Source organism: Lichenostomus cassidix, chromosome 1Aa, assembly GCF_008360975.1.
Source record: "Lichenostomus cassidix isolate B80296 chromosome 1Aa, HeHo_3.0, whole genome shotgun sequence".
Lineage (NCBI taxonomy): Eukaryota > Metazoa > Chordata > Aves > Passeriformes > Meliphagidae > Lichenostomus > Lichenostomus cassidix.
In genome coordinates, this window is record NC_139480.1 from 28,045,985 (window position 1) to 28,063,406 (window position 17,422).

Here is a 17,422-nt window from a genome sequence, read left to right on the forward strand (position 1 = left end):
TTACCTGCAAATAACCAACTGCTGGGTGCATTAACAAGTATATGCTGAACTGTTCCCTGCTTCAGGCTGAAGAGAACTCTTGAAATTCTGCAGTTATTTGCCATATGATTTCTTTGGATCTTGAAAGAACTGTTCCACCTTTAATATAAGTACAGTGAACTTAATATAATGTTATTAATTCCTTGGGGGTTTTGTTATTGTTACTTTCACTGTAATAAGTCATGTGGAAATACCTTTGATAGCATAAACCAAAAACTGGAAATAGGATATCTAGCTTAGAAGGCAAGCAGAACCTGACATGACCCTGACAACACAGGTGAATGATGCAAAACCTTCTTCATCACCTCCTTCATCCTCCAACCAGACTGCCCACAAAGTGCTTCTGGTTTTGGGGGCCATCAGATTCTTCACACTTCCTGGGTACCCAAAACATTTCACTGGTAAAATGTCCACTGTTGCATTGATTAAATGGAATACTATCTATTTCCTAATAGATACATGGCTAGAATTGGTGATTTATGCCTGGGCCTCATGTTTCCACTGTTTCAAGCACTTCGCTTGACTGAAAGTAGCTCAGCTTGTTAATATGATCTGTTTAGTAGTTTACATGTTAAACTTTTAAATATTGTACATGATTTTCACGACAGATTAAATGGAGCTATTCGCAGAACATTCAGAAATTATAAGCTTCAATGTCAAATGAGAAATTATTTATTAAAGAGTAAAAGATGGACATTAATATGAGATTTCTATATTGCATAGCTAATCAGCTGAAGGAGAGATGATCCTGTTTGTAACGAAAAATTTAAATCCTGAGCTGGAGGGAATTTTATGCATGACAAGGCACGGAGGAAAAAAGGGTGCATTGCTAAAATTTGCTGAGGTGTTCTTTGCAGAAAAGGTCCAGAGTGGAGTGTCATATGCAGGGACTGTGTAACCTTGAAGACTTAAGTTATAGAGAGAATTTAATAAAAGACATGAAAGGTCATGCCTGTAAAGATATTCTATTACAGAAAAAGTTTCCATTATAAGCTGGGATCACCACTATTAGAAATAAGAGAAAAGAGAAAGACCTAGATATGCTAGGCAAGGGCATGGTGACTGTGAAGTGCCAGTATATTACAGCAATAAAATGACCCAAGAGGAATCTGAGGATATACCAGTATTTCCAGCAGAGTCAAGCTCCAGCAAGGAAAATTCATCCTGGTGGACTTGCCAGTGCCAGACTTTTTTCCACGACACAAGGCTGACCTAGGATGAAATGGGTATATACTTACCTGAACAAACTTCATGCAGAAATTAAAAGGCTTCTAACTGTGAGAGAAGTGGATTTATGATACCACGTCTGAGTGAAAAAAATGGAAATTACAAATGCCTCAGTTATTTTTAAGATGAAATGATCAGTTCTACAGCAGGATTATCCAGAGGTTGGTAACATCAGTGTTAACAGGGAATTAGGCTCAACACCAAATACTCATCTGTACCCTCTACCCCTTGGTCTATACATCACCATACATACTTACAATTGCTGCTTCCTGCTGCCTTCAGTCCTGTTGCACACAGAGCACTCTGCAGAAGCAATCCTGTCCTCAAATTCAGGGCTGAGATAGTTTCATCAGCTCTCACTTTCCATAATACTTGTGTTCCATTGGAAATATGAAGCCACTGAATAAAAGAATCATCAGAGCTACAAAAAAAACTCAACATTGGTAGGAGTGGATCAGGAGCATGGAACTCGATGCATATCCTCTGATATTAGCTCAGTTTGTCAGAGCATGATGCCAGTAACACCAAAGTTGTGGGTTTGACCCCTGTATGGGCCATTCACTTAGGATTTGGACTTGATGATTCTTGTGGGTCCCTTCCAGCTCAGAATACTCTGTGTGATTCTGTGATCTCTGTTAATGTTTACCACATATCAGTAACACATCTATGAAGCAAACCTCCTGACTGCACCAATTTAGAAGTGTTTGACTTCATGCAGAGCTATACAAGCACAAATTGGATTCATTTAAGATAAAACTAAACCAGAGGATGCAGTCTAGAAGTACAGAATCCTCTTCCATCATAACCACTATTGAAACCTTGAGACCAGAAGAGTCTGGTACAAACTAATCTGCAGTAAATCTCCAAAATGTGAAGAATGGGGCTGGGCTGCTGGGTCCACAGCACCAACTGATTTGCTTCATAGATCTATTCCTGTTGCACCACATCGTTGCACAGCTGAACTTGTTTATTCTTACGAAAGAGAAATTACCATGTCCCTCAGAACACAAAATCTATATAAAACTAATATTTTTTGTCTTTTCTTAGCAGTTCTTTACTGTGCCTACTACAAATTTCCTGCAAAGTGTTAATCAAAGTACTTCCTATCAAGTCTATTGAAAATTGTTCTTTTTCATTTCATTTTGTCGGAAGAGTTTAGATAAGAAAACCTGATAGAGCATGTAAATAGGGATTCCATGGGAACAGAGTTTTCTCAAATGCATTTCAAAACCCTTCTCTGGAAACCTCAATATGTGAATTTCAGATCAGTTTGCAGTCTTGCCAGAGTTCATGTTCACAGAACTGAACAGATCTGATGTTTAGATCTACAGACATTCTTATCAGACAGTGTTGTCTGATTTCTGCTGTTTCCTATTTCTGCTTCTACCCATCCTCCTTTAGGAACTGAAAAATCTAGGGAAAAAAAAAAAAAGACCATTTTGTTTTACACACTGTTGGCTTTGGAAATTCAGAGGTATTCTCCCCGGTATCAGACAGTTTCTGACTGCAGGCTCTGATCTTCCAGTTGATAGGGTCTGGAATTAGGGTGAATTCTATAATGCTCAAAATGGGCAAACATATTTACCCTGGGTCATTTGTTATTTCTGCCTGATGCTATGGAATCTCCAGGAGATGACTGCACAGTATGCATTGCTGAATTATGCAGATAAAAGATGAATTTAGGCTAGGTGCTGCCTTAAGCAAATATTATCTTGCTATTGTGAATTTAATATTACAAATTTTTTAGCACTTTTCTGTCTTTCATCTGCTTACTTTAAAAGCAGCAGTATTTGTTTGCACTGACATTGTAATACCCTCATAATCTTAAACCATAATGCCAATAAACCACCACTGACAGTGTAATGATTCACATTACCATATCATTATAGATGTAAAAGTCAGTCCCACATACTTCCTACAACAGCAGTATTGGTGAGGCAGCCATTAAGATGTCAGTGGTAGAGCAGAGAATCACCATTATAAGCTTAGTCAAGATAATAAAACATTGCTAAAGGTAGCTACAGGGCCATGCTCAGCAGCTGTTTCCAAATATAAACCTCACAGCAGTTTAAAAATAAATTTTGAATTAGTCACATGCTTGAATCCACATTAAGAACTGATGTTTATGTCAGCAAAAGGAAAAATATTCCTATTTAAGACTGTCAGAGGTTGGGGGTTTCTTTAATGTCTATTGTGCAAAGGTGTATTTAAAAAAAATATTTCAGTGTATTTTAAATGAATGAAAATTGAGGGGCAAGAATTTTACTTACTTCAACTGTAAACATTTTGCCCTTTGGTGACAGCAGTGGAAAAGCTGTGCTTGAAATGAGAACACACCCAGGTTGTATAGATGTGACTATAGCTGAATCCAATGGTGAAATATTTTGCACAAAGGGATCTGTATTCTATAGCATACACAATATATTCAGACCTTTTGTGGCCATTAGTATAATTCAAAGTCATATCAGATTAATTTTTGCATGAGCTTTTTTAAAACAATATAATACCAAGCAGACTAATGATAAGTAATTAATAAAGATCCTGGCAAAAAAATGTTACTTTTATTTGGAAAGTGTAGAGGACAGAGATTGTTGGGCTCAAATGGGAGTAAGGAAATGGAAAGCTCATAAGAGCAGAAATATACTAAAATAAGAGCATTTATTTCAACAGCAGCTTACATTTATGGACATTGCATCCATGAAAGTGTTTATATTATGTTATACAAACATAATCACATTGCTACATTTCTTTATATCTTGTACATAAAAATCAGAGGTGAGTGAATTTTAACCATCACAAAATTCAGATAACACAGAACAAAACTTTGTTTCCTCTGTTTCTTAACTAGTCTTCAGTAGATCATGGAGCTCTCATCTTTATTGCTCAGCCTTTACTGAAGCAGGAAGCACCCTGGTTTCACTTACATTTCGTAGTGCAAAGAAGTTGCAAAGTGCAAAGAAGTTTTTGAAATTGGCCCTTCATTGAACAGCAGGCAATAAGGTCAGTGTGAAGCACCATTAATACATACAGCATTAATAACTTCCAGGGCTCCACTTTTACAGAAGATTTTGTTGTCCAATGGGGAGTTTGACAAAGCCAAATTTTTAACTCTCTGTGAAAATCTTCAAAAACAATGGAAATTCTGTTGGAAATATTATTTCAAATTCCTTTTCCAACACTCACTGTGAAATTGGAGAGGGTTAATTATTTATCTATAGGAAGCAGAAGAATTATATTGGTCAGACATTTATATGCACTACTTTATTTTTATTATCTTGGAAATAATACCTAAATTACCGTTAACATACAATTTTCAAAGTAACTTCCACATAGACTATTCTTTTCTAACTCCAGGCATCTAAACTTCTATCAGTATTGAAACAAAAGGTTTCTCACTTCAAGCACTGCCATCATTGGAGGCATTTCAACATTTCCCTTCCTCCTTGTGATGCACTGACACTGGCTGGGTGCAAAGTGCCTGCTAAAAGTGCTTTATCACGCCCCTCCTCAGCTGGACGGGGGAGGGAAAATAGAATGAAAGGTTCATGGGTCAGGATAAGGAAATGGAGGGATCACTCAACAATTACCATCATAGAAAAACCAGACTCGACTTCAGGAAATTACCCTAAATTATTGCCCATCAATTCAGAGTAGAATAATGAGAAATAAAACCAAATCTTAAAACATCTCCCCCACTCCAATCACTTCGTCTTGGGGTCATCTTCACTGCCAAATTCTCTCCCTTCTCTCCTCAGTGGCATAGGAGGACAGGGAATGAGGGCTGGGGTCAGGTCATGGCATGTTGTCTCTGCTACAGCATGGGCTCCTCTCTGCACACAGCCACAGGTACTGCCAGCTGCCTGCTCCAGTGCAGACTTCCCATGGGGTCACAACCTCTGCTGGGCACCCACCTGCTCCAGTTGGGGCTCCCCAGGGGCTGCAGGTGGATCACTACTCTCCCATGGGCCTCCGTGGGCTGCAGGGCTACAGCCTGACCCACCATGGTCTTCCCCATGGGCTGCAGGGGAAACTCTGCTCTGGCACCTGGAGGATCTCCTCCCTCTCCTTCTCCACCAGCCTTAGTGTCTGCACAGTTGTTTCTCTGACATATTCTCAGTACTCTCTTTGGCTGCAATTTCTCTTGTGCAGGAACTTTCTGCCCTCCCTAAATCTGTTATCCCAGTGGCACTGCCATCAAGGCTGATAGGCTCAGGCTCGGTCATCAGTGGATCCGTTTGGAGCCGACTGCCTTTGGCTCTCTCAGACATGGGGGAAGCTTCTGACAGCTTCTCACAGAAGCCACCTCAAGGCTTCCCCACACACATCAAAACCTGGCTAAGCAAACCCAAAACACTCCTTCAGTCACAGATCCCATTTAGACACAAAGGGCTTCAGACACTGCATTGTGAAGGGTAATTAGCCACTGAAGGTCAAACAGGTTCAAATACAGGGTCCAACTCTTCCATACTATCTTTTCAAAACATAAAATATTTAAACACTTTTCAACACTGTTTTGCAAATGACATAAGACTTAACAGCTTGAGGTCCAGGTTGCTGCAGATACCAGGTACATAAGCTGTATTTATAAATCATATTATCGATGGATAACCTTAGGAAAGTCAACCTTTCTTCTAAGAATTCATAAAATTTGAGACAATTCAAAAATATGAAGAAGGCTTTTTACATCTTTGACATGTGGAATATGTGTACTTTGAAAAGAGACTGCTTTTTAATGTACTGCTAAATTTTATGTGTGAATCAAATAAACTACCTGGTGTCTCCTAGAAAGTTCTGGCAGGACTTTTTATCCATATTTTATTAGAAAACTGAATGCTCAGGAAATATGCCCACAAAGCTTTAGCACCTAGATAACTGTGATCATGTCCTAAAGTAGTAGCTAAAAGCATTTAGTACCTTTCAGGAAACATTGAGATGAAGTGGTGATAGATTTTGGAAAAGGTGCTCATGAGCCATCTCTACCCTGCCAGCTCTGGGGCAGTACAGTATCTTCCTGTTTGAGAAGTCTGAGGATAATGAAGGTTTCTATAGGCCAGCAGTGGGCTTAGTTGATATGAGATAATTGAAATGGACCTTGGAAGAAAAATCAATGTAGGTGATAGCAACAATAGAGAGCACCAAGTTCATCTGTGGGTCTATTGTTGGCACTCATCCTGTAACGGCAAGGGCTCCCGCTTCCTCCTTCATAGCTATTTTTTTAACTAGGTGGGATTTTATCAGCTTTTCCACTCTTTAAACATTGTCAGTTAGTGCTAGCCAGACTTCACAGTTAATTGTATTCTAATCTACCCAATTAGTCCCCTATTCCCACAAAGACTTACACATGTGGTTAATTTAAAGTTTAACGCAAGTGTGAAACTCTTCTGTGCCTGAGCCTGTCTGCTTCTAATGAGTGAAAAACCAAATGCTTTTCTTTCTGAAATCCCTCCTCAAGAGCCACAGCTTTCTCTTGGCCTTTCATCATTAATCTCAGCTCTAGTGTTATGCACTATCTCACCCATGCCTGATTATTAAACCTAATAAAACAAAGTGAAAAACAAATCCAAAATAAAAGCCAAAGGGGATCAAATTACCTGATGACCATGCTTTGCAAATAATGAGCCTTTCATGAAACAAATTCCCTTTCTTTTGCTTTCTGTTGTTTCCTTTCCTCTTTCTCCCCTACTGTGACCCTTCTTAGTCAATGTAATTCATTGTGTTGTCTGTTTTGTAAGCATCCTAGGGCAGGGACCTTTTAATCTCTACACAGCACCATGTGCAGCACCATGTACCTCAGAGAGTGTGTAAATATTAATCAACACACATTCACATGCAATGAAATCAAAACTCCTAATTTTATGAATCAATAACACTCTGTCTCTGGGTATGAAACAGCAGTAATCCAAGGCCATGAAATTTAATCCTTTGGAAAAGTGCTTTCAAATGGAACTTTCATGAGCAGTATGAAAAATATATGCAAACAAAGTACAGACATCTAGTAAATAACTTGTTTGCTGTATAAGCAGTGTTTATTGACTTTCACCCACAAAGAAAAATGCTCTCCACTGCTGGCCCTCAACCTGCTCCCAGGGATGTTAAACTGTTTGGAAAAGTTTTTCTAAACAATCTTCCCAAACTTTTGGATACTCTTAGTCTAGCATTTCCCCCCTTCTCTGCCATTCTGTTAGTGGTGTTAAAACATTACAAAAATGCCAACAAAAAAGATGTAGAAATTAGGAAACAAGATATTTATGGTACTTCTGTGCAACCTCAGTTTATCCTTCCTCCTATCTGTGCCTCATGCCTGTGCCTCATGCTGCAGGCTTCCATTGCAAGACCTTACTTTGATTTTTCAGAAACCCCCTCCAACTCCAGGCAGCCAAGAAGAGGGGTTTCACAGATCAATCAACCAGTGAGTGCAGACAAGGTGTTGAAGCTGATGGTAAGGATCATACCTGCATCACAGCATGTCTAGCATGACCAGACTAACCAATGAACTACAGCCCTTTCAGGCAAGCTGTATATTCTTTCTTGCCTTGATTCACTATTATCCTCTGCACTGCATGGACTCAGGGTCTTCTGGGAAAAAAAACCTGCCTCTGACTGTGTCATTGTTAGCCTAAGCTGTTAGCAAATTTTCAAGGGTTTGGCAGACTGTTTCTCTTAGGAGCAGAAGACATTAAAGAGGGAAACAGATATTTATCTGTCTAAGTCTCTCTAACTGGACAAAAACAAAACTATTGTCCTATTTCTATGAATAGAAGGATAATCAAATATATATTCCAGCCCTCTTTCCCTAAATATCACTGCCAATTTTATACCATAGTCATGTAGTGTTTTACTGGCTGACTCTAACTTGTCTTTTATTCTACGTGGGGACATTTCTTACACCTGGCATAGTGGGGTCCATCCATTCCTATTCCTGCTGCAGCCTTGTAAACTCTTCCTATGTCTTGCTTTCCCCTGGCACTGAGCATGAAAAACCCCGACTGCATCCCACAGGAGCTGGAAGTGCATGACATCTCCATATCAGTTCTCTGCAGAACTTTCCAGCTGTTTTCAAAGTTACTTAGGCACGAGGAAACCCAGGCAGGAAAAACAGTACATAGAAGAAAAGGAGAAAATTCTAATGCCCATGTGCTCAGGCTGGTGAAGTGTGCAGTGGGAATTGCTTGTGCATTTTTGTGCTCCCATCCTTCTTTATGCTAAAGCTGTATTAAACAGATCCTTCATATTGACCACCAAGTTAGATAAATGTGTAACAGAGCTGCTGTGCTCTGCTGTGTTCAGGCAGTAGATGCTGGGAGAGGTTTCTCTAGGTACTTAAGCTCACAAAGAAAACCATAGAGCACCTGCAAAGCAGCGAGAAAATGAGAAGGCTTTACACAACATTATTGCCATTTTTTCTGGTTTTGAACAAGCAGGAAATAAATAGTCTTCTTTTCTCAGTTTTATCTTTGCAGTGAGTAATCTGTCCTACTCTTATGTTGTACTGTGTTGTTGTCTCAAGCCTCCATTATGCACACTCAACATTGACCAAAGTCTGCTACAAAAATTTCTGTCGAGAATATTGGGTACATCAACTGAAAAAACATTGGAGTAAACATTGTTTCTAGGTTTAAAGCACATCTTTTTCACTTTTCTCTCATAAATCCCTTCCACTAAAACAGTAAACTGTAAAACAGAAAATGCTCTTGAAAGCATGGCTACCATATATCAGATTGTTGGCTGTATATGGTCATTTTCTGGAAATTTTGGCTAGGAAGAATTTGAGGAAAGAAAGAGATTATAGCATTTTCTGGACTTACAGACATGTGGTAACTTATGGGCATACCTACACAGTAGCTTCATGTGACCAGCCAGAAATCTGGCAGCCCCAGGGTCTATCAAATAATCATGTGTGTTTTAGTGCTATAATGCTATAGTTCTATAGTGTGTTATAGTGTGTTATAGTGTGTTGAATGAGAGGGGCATTCTCAGCAGATAACTATGTGACTCTGAAAAAGTCCAATGCTAGGAGATGACTGCTTTAAAGGCATGTATTTATTTACTTTTACAGTTACAGGATCTTGAAGATTTCCTGATTTTCTTTGTGATCTAAACCATGATCTAAACTTTTATTCAAGATGGTGTCCAGGATCAATCAACATGTAGTTCACTAGGAGATTCCTACTGAAACTTTTTGTTTAGTAGTACTAAACATACCATCTCTTTTTAGAATGAAAATCGGCCTCTACAAAGGCAGCAGGAGTTTTGTCATTGATTTCAATAGTATAGCTTTCTGTCTTTTCATATAAAAGAATCACTTACTGCAGAAAGGAACTGAGATGCTGAGGCTTGGTTTGGATCCTGATTGATCTCCAAATCCCTTGTGCAATCATCCAGGCAGCAGAGCTCTACTGCAAGTCCAGGAACAAGGATGAATTCCACTCACCCCCAAAAGAGAACAAGGATAAAGCAAACGTTTGGAGGATTTAAAGTCTTTAGGGACCAGGAGGGTTCATTCTTCTCATTTCCCTTAGCTGCTATTGTAAGGTTTCCTTCACTGTGGGGCTGATCCAATTGCCACTGAATGTCACTAGCAAAACTGCCAAGTGACTTGTAAGCCAGAATACACTGGAAGGTTGTTATTGTTATTATTGCAATATATAGAAATGAATTTTTAAGAACTTTTTGAAAAATATGTGTTCCCTCTGGACTGTCACCTAGTCTGAAGAAGTTCCAGCTTTCAGCACATAACACAGAATGACAGCTTCAGAAGTGTCTTACTAGCTCCCATTTCAAGGCATGTCATTTTTGCCTTCACTGCCTGTTAATATGCCGTGACTTCAATGGGCTTTGCACACATCCTTGTGGTGATAAAAGCAGTCCTACCACCAATAAAACACCACAGACAGAGCTTAGTGACAGCTTAGTAGGAGAAGTTCACTGTTACTAATTAAACCCACATTTTCAATGTTAGGGTCTTGCTGCCTCACTAAGTACATCATAGGACTGTCTGAAGAAAGAAATCACAAAGAAAAATATTTAATTGGAATTCAGCAAAAATTCCCCCAGCATACAATTTTTCACAGAATTACTCAAAACCAACAAATTACTGACGGTTTGAAGGTCATGTGTTCTTGGACAACTGTGCTAGTGCATTGCATGTTGGCAGTAAGTATGTGAGGGCAGCTATTATATCACTTTCTCTGCTCCATGTCAGTTCAGTGCACATGAAGAAAGAGATTTTTGAAGAACATTTTTTAAGTTACTGCTGCTCGGAGGCTCCAGGGTAGGAAATTAGCATTGCAAATAGAGATCACACTGCTGGAGATCCTTTCCATCATCGTCCAGCATGGTGTTCCCCCACCCTACGCACTTACTGTTCATCTCTTCTATTTTGCTAATTTTCCTGCCTGAGAGTCACAAAAAATTCAATTACACTCTTTGAAACATGCATATTCACAGATTTCTTCATTTCCTCTTGCTGGGCAATGAAGTTGTTTTCCTAAGCTGAATACACACACACACACCTTTTCCCTTTGGGTCAGTGTCCATATCTGTGACAGAGAGATCAGAAGTCTTATCACTCAACCTTCTAACTCTTGCATTGCACCAAAAGCAGAGTCAGAAATCTTTTTGACAGCAGATTAAGAAGTAAGGAGCTTAAGAGAGTCTCAGACCACAACTTTCAGTGCCCTGCTAGTATGCTTTGAAACAGGTCTCTGTGTATATTTTCAATTGTATATTTTTAAAAATTCAATACACATGGAGTGGTCTGTGTGCCCTTTCTTTACACAAACACATTTACCTTCTGCTAATGGGAGTAGCAGAGGCATGAACAACATCTGGGTTCTAGGCACTAGGAATCTTCAGAGTCCTCAGCACTCCCAGCTGCGTTACTCACTGTTTTAACACACTGCCAACAAAAACTCAGAGAATATTTCCACTTCATTCTGCACTTTTGCTTCAGAAGAGTAATGAATCTTCTTTCAGTGAAAGCCAAATATTTTACTGTGGATGCAAATTTTTCACTAATGAATGAATAGCAGACATACATTTTTCATTTGATAAAGACATGGCACTTAACGTTGTCATTTAAAAAATGTATATTCATATAGCCATTTAAAAATAACCAGCACCATTGTCATAATTATCTTTTCATATGTTCAGCAGTGCCAGCAATTAACTATGAATGTAAATGTAATCAAGCACACTAGCACACTTTTAACAAATAAGGCAGTTTCTGTAACTCTGTTGCGCTGGTAATGGTTTGTGGTTTGCTCTTAAGGAAGCTTAAAGAGAGTCTTTTTCCAGCTAACAAGTGCATTGGCTCACTAGCCCACCACACTGCCCTGGGTCTGCTGAAACTCATGGCAAAGACTTGCACAAAAAAAAGCATCCAACTCCAACTGTGGGAAGAAAAATGAGTCTTTTTGTGTCTCCTCTCTCATAGACATGGGGAGTGGAGGAATGTCTGAAAATAGTGTGCAAGAATGGATTTCTTTGGGGATGTACTAAGAAAGTTCTCCAACACCTCTGTTAGCACACACTTGCCATTTCAACCCCAAAGCAAGTAGCCTACAAATACTGACTCCACAGTAGAGCTTCTTGCTTGACAAAAAAATGCCTAGAGAAATAATGAGGAGTACAGTTCACGTCAGGCAGAAACAAAAATCCCTCATGAAAAAAATTGGTACATGCATTTGCAGGAAGACACTTATGAGGAACTCTGGCATCTGTCAGCAGCCATGTAAGCATCTTTTCCCTAGAAAAGGGCTGATACAAGTTGCTCAGTGAAACCAGGCCACCAGAGATCTGTCACTTGGTAACAGTCTTTGGAGCAGAATAGGACTGGACAGTGTGCAGGATTTTAAGCAGTGGCCTGAGGGTAGAAGCACCCATGTGTCCCAGAATTGGGTATTGTTTTTCATTGATTTGACAGGGAGACTGTGCATACTGTGAAAAGCAAAGACCATATGAGAAATTTCACCACTGAATACATCCCACAGGGGTCTAAACACCCAAGGCACTTGATTAGGCATGGCCAGCCTGCAAGTTCAAGTAATAAAAATCACTGTCAGGAGAAAATTATGCAAACTAGTTAACCCTCTTATTATGAACACACTGATCTCTGCCTGTGAGGTCAAGATCATCACTGACTAAATTGTTCTTTTTTTGGTCAGCCAGTTTTGCATATCAGGGTATTCACTGTACCTCCCACAGTTCACAGGGGTCATTTACAAGGTCACTGGCAGGCAATGAGAAGACTTCTCAGCTACGAGAACAGATGCCAGCGTTCCTCATAAGTGTCTTCCTGCAAATTCATGTAGGAATTTTCTTTGTGAGGGATTTTTGTTTCTGCCCGATGCAAACTTCACTGTGTCAGCATCAGCTGGACCAAAGACTTCAATTCAGGTTTTACTTCTTTGTGAACAGCACAGAGAATGCCTTTATGCACTCCTGCTCCTTCTATTTTCAATAGGCTCTGGAAGCAGATTTGGACACAACAAATACAACTTCTCCACTGCCGTCTGTCCCTATTGGGAAGAGAAGAAAGGCATCACATAACAAAAGGTTACTTGGGCAGATTTTCAAACTGAATCCTGTGCTTTTGAGATTAAGGCACTGGCAGTAAAGAACGTCTTCTCAATACTGTCATACACAAAAACTGTACAGGAATGATATCTGTCTCTTAAGAAAGGAAAAATAAAAAAGAGCAAGTAGCCTACAAATACTGACTCCACAGCAGAGTTTCTTGTTTCATAAAAAAATGACTAGAGGAATAATGAGGAGTACAGTATCTTCTTTTCTTTAAACCTAGTTCTGATGCAATGGGAAGGCACAACATCATTCTTTAATGGGTTTGGATCACTAGTTGTCATCATAGTAGATTGTACTAACTAGTTATGCACTTCAATGTATGTAACTGGAAGCATGATCAGTAAATTTAACTTACTGATTCCCTAATGGGCTCATCTCCATCTTCAGGTTGGTGAAATCAGTAGTAACAGGCAGGACTCAGTTTAAAGACCATGCAAGTAGCTCAGGATTGTTTCCCTGGACTCCAAGACATTTGAGTCTGTTTCATGCAGCATGTCCATTGGCAGATGTAAAAACACAATACTAAAATATGAAAACTCATTTTTTAAAGATGTCTTGGTGGATACATATGTGTACACATGCCATGTTGTACACAATAATTCTACTTCGTATATATCAGACATTAAGTTTAGTTTCTTAAAGAGGTGTGAAGATAAAAAATAGTTTCAATGGCTGAGTTCATGTGTGTGCATAAAATGAATTGCTGGCATTGTGATAGAAATTATGATAAGGTGTGTTTCCACATGTAATGGGGTAGAGTATAAATTTTATTATTATGCTCTCTGTCAAATAAATAATACAAATAGTCCAAAGGGCCCTTGCGGATATCAGGCAATAGCTCTCTGGTTTTGTAGCTTCCAGACTGCTACTGGGCTTGTGCTACTGCTGTAAAAACAGAAAACACTGTAGGAGCTGTTTTCCTTTTTTCACTATTCTGCCTTTTGTACTAAACAGAAATTAATAACAGACTTTGTGCAGAAACATTCAACTCTAGAGGATGAACCAAATGCATTGTATTTTGTCAACTTTTTCAGTGATTAAGTTCTTAAAACTGTTCTCTGACCAGAAACACAGCATTAGAAATGCAGCAATTCTTTAAATAAAAAAGTTCTCCACAGATAATCACTGCTGAAGAAATGTAATCCTGCTTGATATTCAGTATATATTTTCTCATGACAGTTTTATGATACAATTAAATTTCATACTTTCTTTTCTACCACTTTGAATATGCATTAGAAAGCCAAGCATCATAATTCTAAACCAATTGGGTTGATTTGCTTGTTGAAATTCAGTTATTACTTCTTTATGTGCATTTCAAAGAAAGACCATGGGCTGTACCAGTATATATGGAGTCAACACATGGTTACTAAAGGCCTAGGGAGTATCAAAATTGTAATTCTAAACTCAAATTATGCACTTTATGTGAAAAATGAAACAATGTAATTCTAAAATGGTTTATTGGAGTAACAAACTGTAGAGAAACAATAGAGCTAATGGAGGGCTAAAGAGAGAGGCAGATTACAGAGCACATTGTGTATTACTTGAAAATTATACTGATATTTAGATGGACATAATAACTTAATAAGACTCATTTGAATGCAAAAGAATGAACATTGAGTTGATATTAACTTTTAATGCTTGTCATTTTATGTTAATTTATATTTTTAAACTAAAGTAATTTTTTCGTAATCAGACTGGATAATTATACCTCAAACATATAAATTTGACATGATGGTAAAACCAAATTAAAAAAAAATTCAACTAAGTACTTGGTTATAAAGACCTATAATTCACTCAAACTGGATTCTGGCTGAGTTTCTCTAACTACACAAATCATTATGCTTTGCAGTAGCAGAATCATTCAGTTTCTCTGAGATTATTTCTTTAGTTGGTTTGCCAAGGCGGCAGTGCTAATGCACTATATTTGTGCAACCTTTCCCTGGTCACTGATTTGACCATTTTTGGAGAAATCTTTCATCTAACCTTGATATTTTCAAATGCAGTTTTCAAAGATTCCCTCATGCTGAAAGCATCATTAACAAAAACATACTTTTCTAGCCAAAATGGTCGTAAATTGGGATCATGAGCTCTGTTCTTAAACAGCACACAGTAAGTTATTTTTGTCAATACTAAACATCTACTAACTTTCTAAAATCAAAATATAAAACTAGCACCTTATGTTTTATATATCCAATTCCCTTCAGGGCAATTATTTTCCAACACATATGAAACAAAGTTACTGTGTCTAAGCATGTCAAATAGCAAGGAGCTTATATGGAAAACAAGCCCTTTCTTTTCTTAATTTACACTTTGGAGTTGGAGTTTATTTCATTTCTTTTATTGGGTTTCCAGAACTGAAATTATAAATTCCTTCTGCCAGATCTGTACAGATAGCTTTTTAAGTGCTCATAACGCAGATGTCTTAAAAAAATTGTCTTTTGTCTTGAATGACCTTGAACTTCATCAAACTGGGAGATACTCTGTTTGAAGCTGTATGCACAGTGTTGAGCTGATAACCTTGTTGCACCAGCCCTCTACTAATTTGAAGTTATTTGTTTCTTTAGCAAGTATGTATGTAATGGAACAAAACCACTTAATGAAATATCTTTTTCCTTGCATACAAGTGAGCAGACGAGATGATTAACATACATAGCAATTTGAAAATCCTTACTCCTTCAGCAGGCCATTCCTTCTCCTCCTTCTGCTTTCCTTTAGGGTCAGCACTTTATTCATGCTGTCTTTCTCAACACAGATTGCAATAAAATCAGTAAGCTAAATTTGAACAAACAACATATTCACTCAAACAAAACTCCAGTTGATTCAAGAGGGCAATTTCTCCTAAATAGTAATTGAAAGTTGAACTGTTGCTTTGGGGTTAAAAAAACATACAGTTACTGCAAATAGCTAAGTTGGGTGAAATGAACCTCGGCTTCACCTACCTCCATGAAATGTGAAAGCAAAATTCTGCCCCTGAGTTTATGAAGTATTTTACAATGCCATCAAAATTCCTCCTCATCCATCCATACCTATAACCCATGAAAAGTCCCAAATGCACAAAACTGGAGGTAGTGTCTCCTACAACGTTGAGAAAGCAGAAGTTCTCCATTCTGCCTGCCTAAGGGGGCGTTCAAGGAGCAGCAGGATGTTACAGTACTACCCTTGCTAAGGCCCTGCAGAGCTGAGTCAAACATACTACAGGGTCAGTGGTCCTGTGGGTTCACCAGCTGCAGCCAAGAGCTACAGAGGCAGCAGTTCAGGGGTGGATTTCCACCACTGCCCACCAGGACAGCAGCAAAGCCATGGGCAGCCTAAAAGCCATTCTCTTTCCCATCAGGAGCAAAACTGTCAGTCTGTGGTAGGAGCATGGTCTGCCTTATTTTCTCTATCCTTTTCATGTGTGTAGGTGGCCAAACTCACAATCACACCCACAGCTAATTAATCATTACAATTACTGTATCATTCAACAGAGATTGTTCAAGCACCTATATAAAAGGCTCTGCTCCAGCATCTTTTATCTGCTCTCCAATTGGACCCATGAAATGCATGTAATAGCAGTTACAGAGCACCAAGGTTTATATGCCCTAACTGCAAAGCAGTGAAAATAGAAGAATTTTGAAATTTTCAGACCATCCTTGTGATAAGAACATATCTTTTCTGTGGCTCAGAGCTGATCTTCTTTTATTAAAGCATCTTCCATAATAGCTACTGCATACTTACAATGCTAGTTACTTTTTTCCAATTATGTTATTCAGAAATAATTGGATTTCTGGGTTTAATTGGGCTCTAAATTAGCCATAGCTTTCATAAAAGCTATTACAGAGATTTCTAATAGCAGCTTTTCCTGCTATTTAAGCACAGAGTATTTCAATGAGAGTGATTCACCAGTGTAACAAGTCTTGGCTGCTGTGAACTCTAGCACTGGTTCAGATTAATTATGGCAATTTAGGCACCATCCTTTTGTAATTAAACATTTGCTCAAAACATTACCCTGAGTGTACAACTGTGTCAAACAACTGGTTGTCCTTTAGAAAGATACGATTTTGTTTTCCAACCCTTTGGAAGATTAAGAAGCTTTATGGCAGGTTGGCTCCTGAAGATCGAGTTCAGAGGCAGAATCAGCACTTGTTTGCTCTCACCAGTCTGTTCACCAGCTCACCTGGGAGGAGGCTGTGTGAGGTGTGCCTCTGGTGTCCCTTCCCACCCACGGGGTCCTGTGCTCCATTTGCTGACCACTCCTGCACACGTGCTTGCATGCAAACATCCCACTGCTGGAAATACAGAGAAATAGAAATGGCATCAGTTATTTGGGAGAATATCCTGGGGCAATTCCTTCGACTTTGCTGCAGATGATTGAGGGGTGATGATGAGGTGATTCAGGGTTAAGAGAAACAGACCTGGCCTTTGTGCTTTTTCCTGGTTTCCATCAGTGACATCTCTACTCCAATGCAGCAGTATCAGTGATCCTCATAATCTTCACCATAACTTGTAGGCTGGGCTGCAATTGAGGCATCACTCTGATAAGGAAAAGCTTTATCCTACCAGATAACATAACTCCTGGACCATAATGATGCCT

General features: G+C 38.9%; 1 protein-coding gene and 1 long non-coding RNA gene across 2 annotated transcripts in view; both read right to left on the reverse strand.

Annotated features, from left to right (window-relative positions):
- LOC146443369 (uncharacterized) overlaps nt 1-3,449 on the reverse strand; it is a 28,294-nt gene extending 24,845 nt beyond the window's left edge. The window contains exon 1 of the long non-coding RNA XR_014847051.1: nt 5-3,449. This is a non-coding gene — a long non-coding RNA (uncharacterized LOC146443369). The remainder of the gene's footprint in view (nt 1-4) is intronic.
- A 10,618-nt stretch (nt 3,450-14,067) lies between these two features.
- Nucleotides 14,068-17,422, reverse strand: part of GXYLT1 (glucoside xylosyltransferase 1) — a 58,361-nt gene continuing 55,006 nt past the window's right edge. The window contains exon 8 of the mRNA XM_085043434.1: nt 14,068-17,117. Within this exon, the coding sequence (XP_084899560.1) occupies nt 16,965-17,117 (153 nt within the window). The 3' untranslated portion in view covers nt 14,068-16,964. The remainder of the gene's footprint in view (nt 17,118-17,422) is intronic.